At 38.2% G+C, this 17792-nt stretch overlaps 2 protein-coding genes across 2 annotated transcripts; one reads left to right on the top strand and one right to left on the bottom strand.

Moving 5' to 3' along the window:
* Positions 1–5483: 5483 nt before the first annotated feature.
* On the top strand, positions 5484–14625 carry LOC112936076 (uncharacterized). Its single transcript, XM_066311474.1, has 11 exons — positions 5484–5804; positions 6172–6312; positions 6629–6818; positions 7029–7995; positions 8375–8540; positions 8629–8718; positions 8965–9227; positions 9317–9503; positions 13010–13066; positions 13592–13744; positions 14404–14625. The coding sequence occupies exons 1-9, from the start codon at positions 5484–5486 to the stop codon at positions 13034–13036; spliced, it is 2352 nt and encodes a 783-aa protein (XP_066167571.1). The 3' UTR covers positions 13037–13066; positions 13592–13744; positions 14404–14625.
* On the bottom strand, positions 9567–12085 carry LOC136357095 (protein FAR1-RELATED SEQUENCE 5-like). The gene is made up of 3 exons (XM_066311848.1): positions 11577–12085; positions 10397–11242; positions 9567–10245 (listed from the first exon to the last, which is right to left on the bottom strand). Exons 1-3 carry the CDS (start codon positions 11958–11960, stop codon positions 9751–9753), a joined length of 1725 nt encoding a protein of 574 aa, XP_066167945.1. The 5' UTR covers positions 11961–12085; the 3' UTR covers positions 9567–9750.
* Positions 14626–17792: the final 3167 nt, after the last annotated feature.

Genomic DNA, 17792 nt, shown 5'->3' with positions numbered 1-17792 from the left:
AACTTTTATGATAATATTTTTATTACTACTTCTTCCGTTTTTATGATATAAGAGATTTTAGGTGAATATGACACATACAAATATAGAGTATATCTAGGTTCGTAGTATTATAATGTATCACATCCATCTAAAATCTCTTATATTATGGAATAAAGCGAGTAGATAATAAAATATAAATAATACTTTATGTATGACTTATTATATATATATATATATATATTTGGACTATTAACGTGCTGGTTCAGCCATGTGTTGTGCTCCAGTTGTGTGCATCTTTCTTCTTTCTTTTTTTGGGATTTCCAAGGCTTGATTGTCTTGATAGCTGTTGCGCATTTGCATGTTCTAAAGAATATTTGTGCCGTTGTAATTTGGGTTGTATTTATTCTAGCCGACACATGTAGATGGTGGGTGAATTTCTAGAGCGGACCATGGGTGACTCGAGTATCATAATATTATATATCTGAGCTGTGGTTTGATTCGTGTTATACATTAAAAATATTCGTCTGACTATCATATGTATGCTTATGTCATTTTTACTATTTTGATTCACATCTCTTGGCTATGGTGACATCTTTCAAGACTATCTTAGTTTGTCTTTTCGTAGCAACTTTTTTTTTGTCGTAACGTAGGGTTAACAACGAATATATCTGGTCAAGACTTTTGGTTGACCGCTAAAGATATTTCAGCGAGTCTTCCGAATATAATCTCGTCGCTTAGATTTAGGGGGTGTTTGGTAATTAGGTACTAAATTTAGTAGCTCTCACAAAGGGACTTATATTTTTATAAGAGGGACTAAAGGTTATCTTGCACGATGAAAAATTCTAGCGGCTTTTCTATGGTGGCTATGCCTAGATATACTTGGTAGGTATAGCATTTTACCTTTAGTCCCTTACCTTTTCTATGAGTACTCTCTTCGTCCCAAAATATAAGTATTTTTAGTATAATGACAAGTCAAACATTTTTAACTTTGACTATTAATAGCAAAAAAAATAAAAAATATCACTCATGTAAAATTAATGTTACTAGATTTATCATTAAACAAACTATCACAATATATAATTCTCTTTATTTAAAACATCTTGCTTTTATTTCATAGATATTGTTGGTCAAAGTAGTATATCAGAGACCGTGTCAGATTCTAAAAGTACTTATATTTTATATTTTGAGACGGATGGATTAGGAGTACTAGGGTATCAAGCTGAATGCATGAATCACTTCAATAATAATAATAATAAACGCTGCAATAAAACAATGTTTTGTCATTGGCCAGAGAGCTTGGGCTGCAGTTGGCCTCTACTCTACCTTGGGGATCTTTTACTAAGAACACTTGTCCTCCACGGTCATTAGCAAAACATCAACTGTTTCTAAACAAAGTTAACATATCATTCAGCAATACAAGTATCTAGTGTATGTATCTATGTACCTCTACTACATTAGAATGGTCCTAATCTAGCGACTTCAACGCCCGTGTGATTTGGCGCAGAGTGGCAACCGACCACCCAATTACCCCTAAGGCACTAATCATGCTGAACAGTTGAATGGTTAGTATAAATCCATTAGGACGAAGAAAGGACTTTCATGTGTATTAAACTAATTATAACATTCAAGAAAGTGATTCACTGGGGTTGATCGGCTTCCATTTACAACGTTGTTTCGCAGCTTCGAGCCAGTTTGATTAGTTTGATAGATGCAAGAGGTAGTATATATGTAGTAGCTGGCTGTGTGGTTGGGCTGTAAACTGCAGTTAGACAAACCAATTGTCTTCAAAATATAAGGAGAAAAGCCCACGCACCCCGCAAAATTCTACATATATATAAAAGGGAGATCTAGAGTCATGAACTCTAAAATTTACCATCTGATCTGATCTCTTGAATTTATAAAAGTACCGTTGTATAACCCTTTATTTCGTCTAATTTATATGTATAAGTACGAAATTAAATGTGTAGTTTAAAATTTCAGGATATTGTGAGATAGGCTTTCAAGTACTTCCTCTATTTTTACATAGGAGTATATCTGTAGGTACACCCATTTGTTTTTATAAGGCCCTATTTAGTTCACACGTAAAAACTTTTTACACTGTCACATCGAATGTTTGGATACATATATGGAGTATTAAATATAGACAAAAAAAAAATTATACAGATTGCGTGTAAATTACGAGACGATTCTTTTAAGCCTAATTGCTCAATGATTTGATAATGTGGTGCTACAATAAACATTTGCTAATGACGAATAAATTCGTCTCGCAGTTTACAGACATAATTTATAATTTATTTTGTTATTAATCTGCATTTAATACTTTAAATATATGTCCGTATATCCAATATGACGTAAGATTTTTCACGCCTTGATCTAAACCCAGCCTAAACTGCCCGCACGAAAACCGGATATGGGAAGTTGGGAACTAAACTCCCCGCACAGAAAACGGAGCGGTCCATTAGCACGTGATTAATTAAGTATTTGCTAATTTTTTTTTTCAAAAATGGATCAATATGATTTTTTTAACCAACTTTCGTATAGAAACTTTTTTAAAAAAACGTACTGTTTAATAGTTTAAAAAGCGTGCGCGCGGAAAACGGGGAAAGGGTTGGGAACGTGAGATTGCAAACACAGCCTAAGTACAGGCGTGTGAACGCCAGCCAATCACAAGACAGGGAGCCGGTAGGTGTAACTTTTTCAGGAGTCACAGCGACGACAGCGAGAGCAAGTCTGAAAATGACAGTGGTTGTCACTCGTCAGCCGGAAAATTACTGCGGATCCGGGGATCTAAACCCACGGCTCGCCGGAATCCGATGGTGTTGGTATAGCCCCACTCCCTCCCTACAACTGTTCCACGTGGGCCACCGGCAGCTCACGCTGGCCGGGGCCCACCTGTCAGCGGCTGATCTTCGGCTGCCGAGCCGTGGACCACGACTAGCCAGAGGGGCTTGGTCCTTGGGATGCTAGGCGTGCGTGAGAGTAGGTACAATAGCAGACTGTATTAATACGGCTATAACAGAAGAAAAGAGGAGAGAGAGAAGAAAGCGGGCTACAGATTTGTAGCCGGCTGCAATATGGAATCAAGATGTTATGTGTGTAAGAGGTGGGACTGGGTATTAATGGTGTAGTATATTTTTATAGTTAACTATTGTATGAATAGCTATTATATTGGCTATAAATGTTTTGGAGCGCTATTGTCCTTGCTCTGATGGAACTGACCGTGCGCACGTGTACGGCGTAGTATGGGATTAGAGGATTAATTATCGTAAAATCTAAACGGAGAGGCCTCTCCGTTTAGCGCTATCGCGCGACGCGCGTGACAGCCGTCGATCCGCGCTTGGTGATGTGGCGTCCATCCGGCGCGCTCCGCGCGTCCCGACCGGCCGACCGAGCGAGCTCACGCGTCGCCTTTTCCGACCGAACGAGCGAGGGTTTACTGTTCAAATGTTTTGGGTGGCGCTCGACGAGAGAGAGAGAGGCAGAGAGTGAGAGAGAGAGAGACGGAGGTGGCGTGAATCTCCGGCGAAATCCGTGGCAAAGGGGGGTGCGGGGAGTTGCTGCTGTTTCCTCCCGTCGCGTCGGCGTTAGCGGAGTCGGCGGAGCCGACGGTTTCCTCTCATCGCGCCGGCAGTTGCGGTGGGAAGCGTAGGCTGCGGCGGAGGTGGTTTTCTCTCCTCCAAATCCGGCTGCCATTTTTTTCGGTAAGTTGTGGCGGTTTCGTTGTGGTTTTTTTGAGCCGAGGAGGTGGAGTGATGGGGCTGTTTTTCCGTGCGTTTTTTGTGCCGGGGAGGTGGAGAGATTTGGGCAGTTTTTCACTGCGCAAATTGCTTCTCAAACCTCCCGTTTTGTTCTCCCCTATTCCCTCATTTCCCCTCTCTCTCCCTCATTCATCAGGTGCTAGTTCATCCTCTCGGCGAGCGCAAGGTTGCGGTGGAATTCGCCCCCTCAAGCGTCGGCTTGTGGATCTCGGGTTCCATTTGAAGGTATTTAAATTTCTCTCTCTCTCTAGCTTATGTAGATTTTTCTGGTTGCAAGTTGATTACTAGTGATTACTAACATCCAAAATGAATTTCCAAAATTATTACTAACATTATTAGTTGCAAGTTGATTATTAGTTGATCGATGGTTAGTTGCAAGTTGATTACTAACATCCAAAATGAATTTCCAAAATTATTACTAACATTGTTAGTTGCAAGTTGATTATTAGTTGATCGATGGTTAGTTGCAAGTTGATTACTAACATCCAAAATGAATTTCCAAAATGATTACTAACATTATTAGTTGCAAGTTGATTATTAGTTGATCGATGGTTAGTTGCAAGTTGATTACTAACATCCAAAATGTATTTCCAGGAATGGGAAAAAGAAAAACCATTGTACAGAAAGGCATGTTAGGCAAACCAGAGCCAAGTGAAAAAACAATGGGGGTTTCACAACGTGCTAAGAAAAGAAGTATTGGAGATGATCATGCAGATGACATAGAGCAACCTCCTCCAAAAAGGAGCAGATCAAAGGTATTAAGCATCCACCTTTTTTATGCATTTTTTGCCCTCAAGCAGTGTTTCGCTTTTTCCAATGCACTACATTTTTCTTATGATGCATTAAGTTACTTCTCACTGTGGATTAAGTTACTTCTCACTGTGCATTAAGTTACTTCTTTTAAAATTCCTATGAGATTTCTAACACCAGTACTCATGGCTATGTAACTAGGGAATGCAAATTCAAGTTTATTTTTGGAAGTAACTTGCATGTTTCTAGGAAGTAACTTTTTGAGTTTTATAACAAGTAACTTTCTGTTCAAATTGCTCTGAGAGGCAACTAGATGGAATGTATCATGCTGTGTAACTAGGGAATGTAAATTCAAGTTTATCTGGAAGTAAGTTGCATGTTCATAGGAAGTAACTTACTGTTTTGTTAGAAGTAACTTCCTGTTAAAATTACTTTGAAATTTTCTGTTAACAAGTAAGAAGTTACTTCTCGATGTGCCTGAAGTTACTTCTCTCTTTGCATTAAGTTACTTCTCTATGTGCATTAAGTTACTTCTCACCGTGCCTAAAATATTTTTGATGCTGCTGCTTGAGGGCAAGTTATTTTCTAGAACTAACTTAATGGCAAGTTACTTCTTGGTTCAGTTACCCTTTTTTCAACTGTTTTATATATGTTTTTGAAAAAATAAACAAATGCTGATGTTTTTTTTATTTTTCTTTTTGTTGTTTTATACATTTGCAGTAAGAAAGTAGCAGGGCTTCACCTATGAAACTTATAAAGTTGTATCCCCATATGAGTGGCGAACAAAAGCGACTAATAGAGGGGGCTGGCTTCCATGGCCTCGTAGATCTCAAGTGCTCGAAGCTCAGACCTGATTTGTGCAGCTGGTTGATGGAGCATTTCAATCCAGCAACCAATTAGCTTGTATTCCCTGGACGTGGAGCCATAGATGCGAACGAGGAGTCAGTGAAGTCTGTGCTTGGTATCCCAATGGGCGACAAAGATGTCTCATAGGAGATGGAATCTGAAGCTACAGAATTTATGCTGAATTTGCTTGGAATCAACGATGGTATCTCACCATCACTGACTTCTCTTGGGATTCAATTGGAGAAGTTGAAGTTAGCAGATGACAAGCACCTGCGTATGTGGATCATCTACGCCATTTCTTCTGTTTTAGCACCAACGACAGCAACAACAGTCAGCCCAAGATGCTATCCTTCTGTTGTTGATGCTGGAAATATCAAGAATCTTAATTGGTGCAAGTTTGTCATATCTATTTTGCAAAAAGCTACTAAAGCTGGGAAGACTACCAACTCAGCATGTCTCCTGTATATGATGGTAACAATGCTCGCCTTTTTTTATTCGATCACTGTCCCAATGTAACTTTTATGTTTTTTAGAAGTAAGTTAAGTTGTCCAGGAAGTAACTAACATGTTCCTAGGAAGTAACTTCTTTCTGTTAAATTGTTATAAATAATTTTCTGTCAAGTAAATTCTCTCTGTGCATTAAGTTACTTCTCACTGTGTATTAAGCTACTTCTTACTGTGCATTAAGTTACTTCTTCATATATGCCCTGCCACATCTTTTTTTCCAATTTATTTTTAAATTTAAATTACATCTGGAAGTTAACATATTTTGTAGGTTTTAAATCAAACAAGTTATGTACTTTTTTTAATTAATCTAAATGCTCTAATTTCTTTTGTAGATTCTTTATTTGGACTCGCTTTCGTTTAAAAATCTCAATGTTCCAGTGGAGGGTTATCGAGCTACTGTTTGGACGAATGAATTGATAAATCAAGCAATATTAGCAGACACATCAGCAGACGGCTCCTTTGGAGCTTTACCAGTGAGTTTTTTTATAGTTGGCATACTTGCATCATTTTTAGTTTTTTGTTTGTTCGTAACTTATGGATTTTATAATTGAAAATATAGCTTAGGAGCAGTTTTCAGCATGAAGGGACCAATTTGTTTGGGAGCAATGTAGATTTTTCAACCTTCATAAATTCAAATGTGCCCAATAGTATGCAGCAGTAGGTTTATATTTTTTTCCCCACTTCTCTGTTTTACTTTTTGTACCCTTGGTAGATGCAACATCAACAAACTGCAAAAGTAACTTTGTGAAATCTGCATACGTAACTTCTCTGTTTTTTCTTTTCATACAGGAAAAGGACAGAATTGTGATCGCTGTGCAAAATTTGTGTGAAGGGTTTTCAGGTTTGGTCACAAAATTTGTGAGACAGATTTCCGGCCTTGATTTTGTGGATCTTAGGGGTAGCCAACCAAGGAAAATGCGAATGAACCAGAAGAAACTTGCACAAAGGACAAAACGAGTTCAGCAAGATGAAGATCTAGGTTTGGTTTTTGCACTATGTATCTATTAATTATTGTACACAATAATTAATTTAGCCATGCTCTACCACTCTACACAATTTGAATCTCATTAGTATCATTGTTCTACCACACTTTTTTTTACAATGATTTCAACTGAATTTTTAGTTTTTTTACATTTGTCCAAACAACTTCCTACAATACACTAAGTTACTTTTTGTTCTTTTTTGGTAGATGTAACTTCAAGTGATGATGAAGATTTTGTTGCTGATGAAGAAGAAGTGGAAGACACTAAGGAAGATGAATATACTGATGAAGATGGAGATTCTGATGATGATGAGGATGAAGGAGAAGAAGATGACGATGATGAAGGAGAAGAAGATGACGATGAGGATAGGTCAGAAAATGATGACGAAGATGGTGCTGAAACTGGAAGGAGTGGTGAGCAGGCTGATGCTGCAACTGATGTTACTGGTTGCAAAGGAGATGATACAAATGAAGGGATTGGCAGTGGAGGCAAAGATGTTGATGGTGTTACTGAATGCAAAGGAGATGACACAAATGAAGGGACTGCCAGCGGTGGCAAAGGCGCTGATGATGTTATTGGAAAAGGGAAACAAGTAGATGAAGGTATTGGGTTTGGTGACAAGGAAAAACATGAAGAAAAGCAAGCACCCAATGCTGTAGCACAAAATGTTCCAGAATCAGAGAAGCAACCAGTGCAAAATGTAGAAAAATATTCTTTCCTAACAACAACCATTGATTCACATGAAGTTCCAAACTTCAATCTTGGTTTTGATAGCTCCCAGGAAGTTGTGCAAACACCAAAGGGGCAAGAAGCAGCAGGAACATCTCAAGGTAAAGAATTTCCTGGAATTATCACAAATGAGGACTATGGAAGTTTTACTACTGAAGACTATGAAAAGGTTAGGAGAGAAGCAGATGAGGCCATTGCCAGCAAATCTGCCACAAAATCACCTGTCGCTGAAGTAATCTCCAAGGAACCTATTGCTTGTGAAGTAGAAGAAGAAACACCTGTGCCCCATGAGTACAATAAAAGGGTGGTGAAACCAGCAAAATTCAAAAGGTCACCCTTTATTGATTATGAGAACAAGAAGCAATTCGTGGTTTCTCGAGTTATAAACGAGGTATATGATGACATTTGCAAGAATGGAGGGAGAACCAAGTCAAGAAGGAATAGGTACAATCACATATTTTTTACTATACACAGTACTTTTTTACTTTTTAGTAAAATGATCTTTGTAGAACTAACTTCACTTCTCAGAGAAGTAAAATTATATAAGTAACTTCACCATCCATTGAAGCAACTGCATTTTGGTTCATACCTTCCATTTTTTGTTGTGTGCATATTGGTTCTACACACGACTGAGCAATTTTTTCCAGACAAACTTTCTACACACCCCTGTGCAGTAACTTTACATGTCATAGAAAGTAACTTAACATGTCACTGAAAGTAACTTAACATGTCATTGAAATTAATTTAACATGCTACAGTAGTTGTACAAGGTATACTAATTTGCTTATTTATTTTTTTTTCTTTTTGCTTTTGTTAAATGTAGCCAAAAGATCATTGATACAGGAGAATATTATATTTATCTTAGCGATCTTGCGAACTCTGTCAAACCTATGGGCTCACTGGACAATAACACATGTGAATTGGCATTAATTGTTCTGTCTGCTGATATCAAGGACAATTCGAAGAGAATTTTTCCTGCCAGAATAGGAGTGAGTATATAAAATTTACAAAAATCTCTTTTTAATGTATTATTACTATCATTGCAACACCTTATGTTTTTTTTTCCACATGGTGCAGGGATATTTGTTGGATTCGAAGTTGGACAGGAATGAGCTCAAGAAACACTTCGATCAAACGAGAGCGAACCGTCTTGACCATAAAGAATTAGTAAGAAAATATATATTCCAGCTGTCAATGACATGTAAAGTTACTTTTTCCTGTCTGCTTGTAGAAGTAACTTAAATGTCTTTGCAAATTAACTCAGCATGTCTGTGGAAGTAACTTTTTCTGTTATATTGACATGAAATGTTATTCTGAATCACTTTTTATTATCCTTTTATACTTACTAAATTATGATTATATTTACTGAAAAACCTTTTTTCCACTCCCCTCCCTCTTTTCACTTGAATGCAGGCATTTTTTCCCATTCTCCAGGAATTGGGTAATGGGAATCATAAGGCTGGTCACTATTTCGTGGTGTGCCTTAATCTGAAAGCTGAAAGATTCGAGGTTTATGATTCGCTGAGGGGAGAAGATGACGAAGCGCTGATTTCAGCATATCATCTTGTTGTTGCATCCATCAAGACCATGTGGGATAGGTTTTACATGAGGTCTTCGAAGAAAACCATCCAGAATTACCCACTGATTTTCATTGATGGCCCAAAGCAAGATAACATGTACGTAACATGCTTTTTTTTAGTTAGTGATTTTCATTTATTGTTTTTAGTCAAACTTATCCCTGTTTTGTTTTTGCAAACAAAAACAGCCGGGATTGTGGTTTTTATATGCTGAAATTTGTGGAGTTGTGGGATGGCAAACAGTTGCCAGCATTTGAACCAAGTGACATCCCCAACATTAAGAAACTACTTACACACAAGATGCTCTCGTTTCAAGGAAATCGTGTGCAATGGATGCAAGTATTATGGGGCAAAGAGCCTGATCCTACACTTAAGGTAAAGTAATGAAACACTGCATTTTTTTTCCAGAACCAGCACATAAGTTATAGCCACATAAATTAGGTTGGGTAACAAATTAAAATAGCATCTTGGTTCTGCAAAGAACTCAGCATGGTCTTCCTGAGAACTTACATATCACTGTGAAGTAACTACTATGGAAGCTAAAAGTAACTTTAATGCAACTGTGCAAGTAAGTTTCAACAATCTTGTCACAACATTATAAGTTACATCTCGTAGCTCTAATTCACTTCTCAGTACTAGCTAGGCCTTTCCTAACTGATGTCTTTGACGCCTTTGCATGGACCCCAGGCTTGCGTCTTGTTGAAACTGGTCTCCCTTGCTTTTGTATGATGGGGGGGTCATTTATCTGTAGCGTTGGGTTAGTTGATGCCGAGGGGATATCTGAAATTCCTCTTGCAGGATCAGCTGGGGCTGGCTGTGCTTTTTTCTGTTTCTTTCTACTCTGCTTCATAGCTGCTAAGTCATCAGTCATTGAGCTCATACGCTGTAGAGCCATACGGTAGGCTTTCTCGTTGCTTGATGCATCTTTTGCAATCTGTGTAAATTTTGTGCACAGATTGGTATACCTGATTAGCTTTAGAGATTCAGGGGGCAATTGCATTTGTTCACCAATGCTTGTAACTGGAGGCAATTCAGGCTCTTTAACCATCGTCCATCTAGGCAATATGTAATGTTCTGGAATGTCACTCACTTGGCCCACAAAATCAGATGTCATCACCTGCATGGAAAAAAACATATGTTTTATTACCTGCCAAAAGTGCTTAATGCATAAGAAGTAATTTAATGCACATTAAGAAGTAACTTAATGTGCAGTGAGAAGTAGCTTAATGCACAGTGAGAAGTAGCTTACTACAATAACAGACTGTTACCTTCAGAACATGACAGCAAAGAATGCCATCCCTTTCAAACTTACAGCATTCACAGTTGTATGTCCTATCCAACACATTTGCAGCTACAATGAATGCCCTTGATCCATAATTCCTAACAGGACCTCCATTCGGTTCTACTAGATACATGTTTTCAGAAGTTCGGGTCAATTTATATGATGTTGAAGCAATCAGCTCTTTTTGAAATCTGTTGAATATAGGCCTTGTGTAGACCTCCAATGCTTTTGTTTCCATGGGATAGTTACCCCACATAGAAGGGATTGTTTCTTCTGCTTCAAACTCATTCTGATCTGTTGCAACAGTGATTTTTTCTTGAATCTTCTTGTACTGCAAAAAGAAGTTGTATATGCTATTTTGGGGATTTACATAGCGCTTCAGCACTGCGTTAAATCCCTCACTCCGTGCTGTAGTCTGGAGGAAAGGGAAGAAACAGTGCATAAAGTATACTGGGACCCAACACTGTCTCATTTCCCAAAGGTGTCGGAAGTGCTCATTATCTTGTAAATGATATGTTGTCAACATTGCATCCCATTTAGCATCAAACTCTTGCTCTGTCCAGCTATTGTCAAGGCAGTCATTGAATGCATCACACAATGCTTTGTCATGATCTAATATATGGCCAATCTTCTTCTGAGCATTCTGCATTATATGCCAGTGGCAGTTGCGATGCTTAGCATGTGGGAAAACTAGCGCTATAGCTGCCTTCATAGCTAGGTCTTGATCAGTTATTATGTTTGTGGGCTCTACACCTTCCATAGCCTCTAGAAATGCTTGAAACAACCATACAAAGGTTTCTGTCTTTTCATTCCTTAGAAATCCACAACCCAGCTGAATATCAAAAATAATACACATAAGGAAGTCAGTACAGTTTTGAAGCAAGTAAGTTACTACAATTTTGCGTAGTCTCTACAGTTTGTGTTTGCTAGAAGTAAATCAATACAATTTTGAACTATAGAACAAACACTAAAAATGTAACTTGTAAACTTAGTTACTTTTTCACCTTTTTTTAAAAAAACAAATGTAACTTCACATTCTACTAGAAGTAACTTTTATCAGGATTTGATGTAACTCAATGAATGCAACAAGTAACTTATGATGTACTATAATGTACAAAGTTATTACAGATTTTTTAGAATTACTTTTTTGCAAAAAAAAGGAGTACCTGTATTGATTGCCCATGTTTGTTTAACCCAATGAATGGTGCACAAGGCATGTTATACATGTTTGTCATGTATGTGCAGTCAAACGAGATGCAATCTTTGAAGTCTTTGTAGGCATTTCTTGCTGCTCCATCAACCCAAAATATGTTCTGCACCCTGTCTTCTTTATCAAGTTGAATCTTGTAGAAGAAATTTGGGTCATCCTTTTTTATTTCCTCGAAGTGAGCAATTGTTTCAGGAATATCTCTACACCTATACTCGCTCCCCAACTTTGACTTGAAATTGCTTATGTCTTTTCTAGTGTAGGGTACATTCCTAGCCCCTCCATACAATTCAGACATCAATTGCATAATTCTACCAGCTGAGAGATTAACTCCGTGCAGCATTGTGATGAAATCTTTTTCCTCTTTCGGTATTGCTCTATGTGACCTTAGGAATTTCTTGAGTGAAAACTTTCTAACTAGAGGATGTGTGTGTTCTTCAACAAACTGAATTACTTCTCACCTAGCTCCTTTCCTCTTCACTGTCATCCTTGCTTTCCAGGCAGCCTGTCTTGTTCTACTTCTTTTCCTTTTCTTTGGGGGGCACACTTCACCCGTTTTTTCTTCTGGACCACATTTGTTGCAAACAAACATTACTTTGTCACGTTCTCCATCTTTGGCTGACTTCCTTGAAGTGTTGATTTTGATTGAAAATCCAACGCGCTTTGCGTACCTGTTGTAGTGAGCCCTTGCTTCCTCCTCTGAGTTGAAAGTCAAGGTGAGGTACGGCACTTGTGTGCTGCACGGAATATCCTGTGATGGCGCTGACTGTGCTTCTGAATCATCTGTTCTAGAGTCTTCACTTGAAATTGTGTTGGCAGTAGCAGTTGTTGCGCCAGTTGCAACACTAGTATGCATTGTGTCTCCACGATCTGACATTTCTTCAAATACTTGCATCTCATAATCGCCTTCAAATATTTGCATCTCATCATTGGCTTCAAATACTTGCATCTCATCATTGGCTACATTGTGTGCTTGTAAACTTCCAGCATCACCAGCAGTATACATAGTTTCAAAGTCAAAAGTGTCGTCCAAATTTATAGCAGGAATCTCCATGCTAGTGTCAGTCGGATTTATAGGGAAGTATGTTTCACTTTTGTCTTTATCATCAACTAGTAAATGGTGTACTGGAGGTTCATTTTCACCAGAAACTAATTCTGGGATACTGTTGAGGTCAAAGTCCATTTTTGCTGCATGTGTTTCAGGCTATTAGTAACAAAGTTAGTTTATACAGAGCATTCATTGAGGTAATTCAGTAATTTGGGGGGGGGGAAGAAGTAACTTTTAGTTTTTGCAGCATGTCTTTTTTAGATGTTTTATAGGAAGCAATTTTCTCAAATTAAGACCAGTGGCTATACTAATGATTTTTTTTTTCACAATTTGTTTTGATGCAGTACAAGATGAAATTGAGACGCAACTAGGTGATGCATCATGCTGTATATAGAAACAAGGTACAAAATTTGTAACTAGGAAATGTAGATTCAAGTTTATAGGGAAGTAACTTCCATGTTTCTAGGAAGTAACTAATTGAATTGTTACAAGTAACTTTCTGTTAAAACTGCACTGAGACTGTTAAAATTGCTATGAGAACCTAATGCACAGTGAGAAGTAACTTAATGCGCAGTGAGAAGTAACTTAATGTTTCTTGGAAGTAACTCATTGAAGTGTTAGAAGTAACTTTTCTGTTAAAAATGCACTGAGACTTCTGTTAAAATTGCTATGAGATTTCCAACACCAGCACTCATGCCTATGTAATTAGGGAATACAAATTCAAATTTATTTTGGGAAGTAAAGTAACTTTTCTGTTCATATTGCACTGAGAGGTAACTAGATGGGATGTTTTCATGCTGTGTAAACTGTAAACTAGGGTTTGTGAATTCAAGTTTATATGGAAGTAAGTTGCATGTTACTAGAAATTGCTCTGAGTTTTTTGAAACACCAGGACTCATGCCTTCTCTATAACTTTTTTTTCTCAGTAGCACTAGAAAGTGAATTTGGGGTATAAAGGAAGACAGAAATCAAGAAGGAAGACAGAAAACAAGAGTACAGCTCATTACTCACAAAATTACAGCACAGATTCATATCAATTTGTTTCTCGAAGAATACAGAGAAGATCTAAAAGTTTCTAGGTTAGTTCTTTTTTTTTTGTGGATGGATCTCAAAGAAGACGGAATTTGAACTTCATGTGTACTTTACCTAGATATTTTTTCTTGGATTTTCTTCTCCTCCTTCCCCTCTTCCAAGATGGCGATTTTTTTCTGATTTTTACCGCCGTGGCGGCTGTGTGTGGATTGATGTCACCGGATGGGTTGGAGTGAGGGAGAGAGGCGCATTGCGCTGTTTTAGGTGGGGCCCACGCCAGCTAGCGAGGCGTTGCACGGTGCTTGCGCGCGCAAGCGCGCTCTTTCCTTTTTTAGCGATGGCGCGCGCGGGGGCCCTGGTTTAGCGAGCGCAGAATCACCAGATGTGCGCGTCGCGCGATAGCCCTATCGCGATTTAGATTATACGAATTAAGAAGGCGTAACTAGGGGATGTAAATTCAACTATATGTTAAAGTAACTTTCATGCTCCTAGGAAGTAACTTACTGAAGTGTTAGAAGTAAGTTTCTGTTAAAATTGCTCTGAGAGCCTACTATGGAATGTAAATTCAATTTTATGTGAAAGTAACTTGCAAGTTCCTAGGAAGTAATTTACTGAAGTGTTAGAAGTAAGTTTCTGCTAAAATTGCTCTGAGATTTTCGAAACATCACTACTCATGCCTTTTGCTCCAACTTTTTTTTCCTAGCAGCACATACAAAGGAAATTTGGGGGTACGAGGGAGGACATTAATCAAGATGGAAGACAGGAAACAACATTACAACTCATTTCTTACAAAATTGCAGCACAGATTCATAGAATATGTTTCTTAGAGAAGATAGAAAAGATCTCAAAGATTCTAGGTTAGTTTCTATGGATTTTTTGGATGGATCTCAAAAAAAACAGAGGATGAACTTCATGTGTACCTGTGATTTTTTTTTTGGATCTACTCTACTTTCTTCTCCTCCTCCGAGTTGATGGTTTCCTCCTCCTCCCCCTGTTCGTGCTTTTTTTCTGATTTTTTTCCGCCGTGGCGGCTGCGTGGGGATTGATGCCGCCGGCTGTCCGAACTTGATGGGTTGGAGGGGGGAAGGAGGCGCGCAGCGCTCTATCCTAGCCGGGCCCACGCCAGCTATACCACGCGAAGCGAGAGCCGTGCGTTGCACGGTGCATGGTGCGCGCACGTGGGCTTTCCTTTTTGGCAGGGCTGCGCATTCACGCGGTTGCTTTTTCTGGCAGGGGCGCGCGTCGCGCGATAGTCCTATCGCGAGACTGGTCTCGGTCTAGTCGCGTCCATTAATTATGAAGTACGGAGTAGTCGATTTGATTAAGCGGGATGATTTGTGTCGGATTCGCGACACGAGCGCTTAGAAGGGAGCGAAACGCTTTGTGCGCTTGCGCAAAATGTGCAGTGTTTTTCTCGATCCGGAGTAGACATATTAAGGGAAGTGCTATGATAGATGTGACTACTATCTTTAAATTTATCTATTTTATTCACTCATGAACCAAGAGGCAACCTATACAATGTATCACCTCTAGTTCACAAATACCAAAATATCTAATATTCTCACATCTTTCTTGAAATTTGTGTGGAGATTGTATCTTGATTTAGGGGTGGCTCATCATCTCTCTTTTCACTTCTCTTCTCCACCTCATCACTTAATCCAATGTATGTGACACTTTTAGGAGCAACATATAGAGCATTATAGTACTTGCCCTTATAATCCTACGAAACAGTTTTTATCCAGATGCATAGTAAAGGATATGTTTCTTCCGATTATACGTTGCTATATTATGGAATGATGGAGTAGCAGACTATAAGCTAGATATATAGAGAAAAAATGAGAGAGAAAAACATTAGTTACAAATTTGTAACGAGCATATAAACTTTAAAACGATATATGTGTACGAGAGGTAAGACCAGTATTGAGAGGTGATGCTCTGAATTTCTAGCGGGCATGCACGAAGAATGGGTTACGACATACCCCCTATGTGAAAAAAGGAATAAACTTTTACCATACATAAAAGATAAAAGTTGCCTTTTTTTTAAGAGTAGTACATGCCCTGAGATCTACAAGATTAGCGCATATTTTCGAAGTTTGAAACCAATAAGTTAAAATTTTAGTCTAAGTTAAGATTATAGTATTTATATGGTAAAACAAGTCAAAAAAAATATAACATTTATATATACTTTTTGTAAATAAGATGAAGAGTATATTTCACTTTGTTTCACTTTTTATTACTGGTGTTTTATTTTGAACCAAACTTTAAATAGACCGGGTAATTTTACTTTCGTGGTACTTTACTATTTTAGACTACTCTCGATTTTTTTTATCCATTTGAATTCAATTTACCATATGTCAAAGAAACAGTCTACGTAAAACTGCGGGAGTTTATTGACAAATAGAAGATGGCGTACCCAAAATCGTTCATATGCTTAAGAAAAGAGTTTGGGTGATTCAAAATAAAACAAAGATAAAATTATCGAGTCTAAACTGAAAACATTGGTAAAATGGTGGTTTAAATTAAAACACGGCAATAAAAAATTATCTAAGATTAAATTTATCCTAAGACGAATGATCAAACGTCATGTCAAACTTTTTTTAGGGCATTGTGTACTAAAACAGGAAGTACCAAGACAACTGTGTTTAGTTCACACTGAAATTAGAAGTTTGGTTGAAATTGAAATGATGTAATGGTAAAGTTAGAAGTTTGTGTGTGTAGAAAAGTTTTGATGTGATGGAAAAGTTGGAAGTTTGAAGAAAAACTTTGGAACTAAGGGCCCCTTTGAATCGCAGGATAGAAAAAACGGAGGAATAGGAAAAACATAGGATTCTTACCGGAATTGAAGTATAAAACAGAAGATTGCAAAACACAGAAAAAACACAGGAATGTTCGTTTGATTGGAGCGCAGGAAAAACGCAGGAATCGGATGAGAGAGATAGACTCAAAGAAAATTTTCCAAGAGGTTGGAACTCTCGCTAAATTTCCTCCAAAATCTATATGCAATGTGCCATTCCATAGGAATTTCATAAGATTTGGAAAGCTTCAATCCTTTGAATCAAAGGGCCAAATAGAAAAATTTCCTATAAGATTTAAATCCTTTGAAATTCTTACATAAAGGAAAATCCTTTGATTCAAAGAATCCTAAACACGATGATAGTTCCACTGATAATACTAGCACCGGGTTGGCGGGTTACCAAAAGAGCTGACGGATATGGCTTTGGTGTAGGCGTAGCAGAGAACAGCGTGACGCGATGGTGACAGCCCCACCGGGGCAGACGTGGAGAACAGGTGGCGCGAGACAGCGAAACAAACGTACTCCCCTCCCCCTCACCAACCGAGTTCATTTCTATTTTAAATAAGTTTATTTTTAAAATAATTATTATAAAAAGAAAATAATATCTACTGTGAATAGATAAAGTGATAAATAGTTACATTGTGATTTGATAAAGTAAAGTTATTTAGGTTTTTCTGTAGTTTTGTATTAATATGTGTGAGAAATAAATTTATTTAGCAGCAGAGGTGGTACTCCTACTACTGCTAGAAATTTGGCTATGTTTAGTTTATACTAAATTTGAAAGTTTGGTTAAAACTGTAATAATGTAATGGAAAAGTTAGAAGTTTGTGTGTATAGAAATACGATGGAAAAGTTGAAAGTTTAAAGAAAAAACTTGAAACTAAACGTGGCGAAAAGGAGAAAGGAAAACAAAAACTGGGCCTCCTTTGCGTTGCGCTCAGCTGGAGTCCAGCTGCTCTGCCCGCTGGGCGCCACACGACGCCTCGCTTTTGCGCTCGGCAGCAGAAGGCAGAGAGAGCTTGCATTGCTGACCTCGCATTCGCAACCGGACATCAACCACTTGCCACCCGGACCAGGAGGGGACACCTGCGAGCCTGCTGTGTGTGTGCGCGCGCGCTAAGAGCCAACTACTACCTCCAATTTATCTATAGCCAATCTAATAACTCATTGTTACATACTACACTATTAATACTTGGTCCCACCTACCATATATACACTGTGTCTTAGAGTCCGTGCTATAGCTGGCTACAAATCTGTAGCCCGCTGATCTTCTCTCTCCTCATTTATCTTCTTAAAATATA

Source organism: Oryza sativa, chromosome 6 (assembly GCF_034140825.1).
Source record: "Oryza sativa Japonica Group chromosome 6, ASM3414082v1".
In the NCBI taxonomy this organism is placed as follows: domain Eukaryota; kingdom Viridiplantae; phylum Streptophyta; class Magnoliopsida; order Poales; family Poaceae; genus Oryza; species Oryza sativa.
This window is presented reverse-complemented; position numbering and strand designations above follow the sequence as displayed.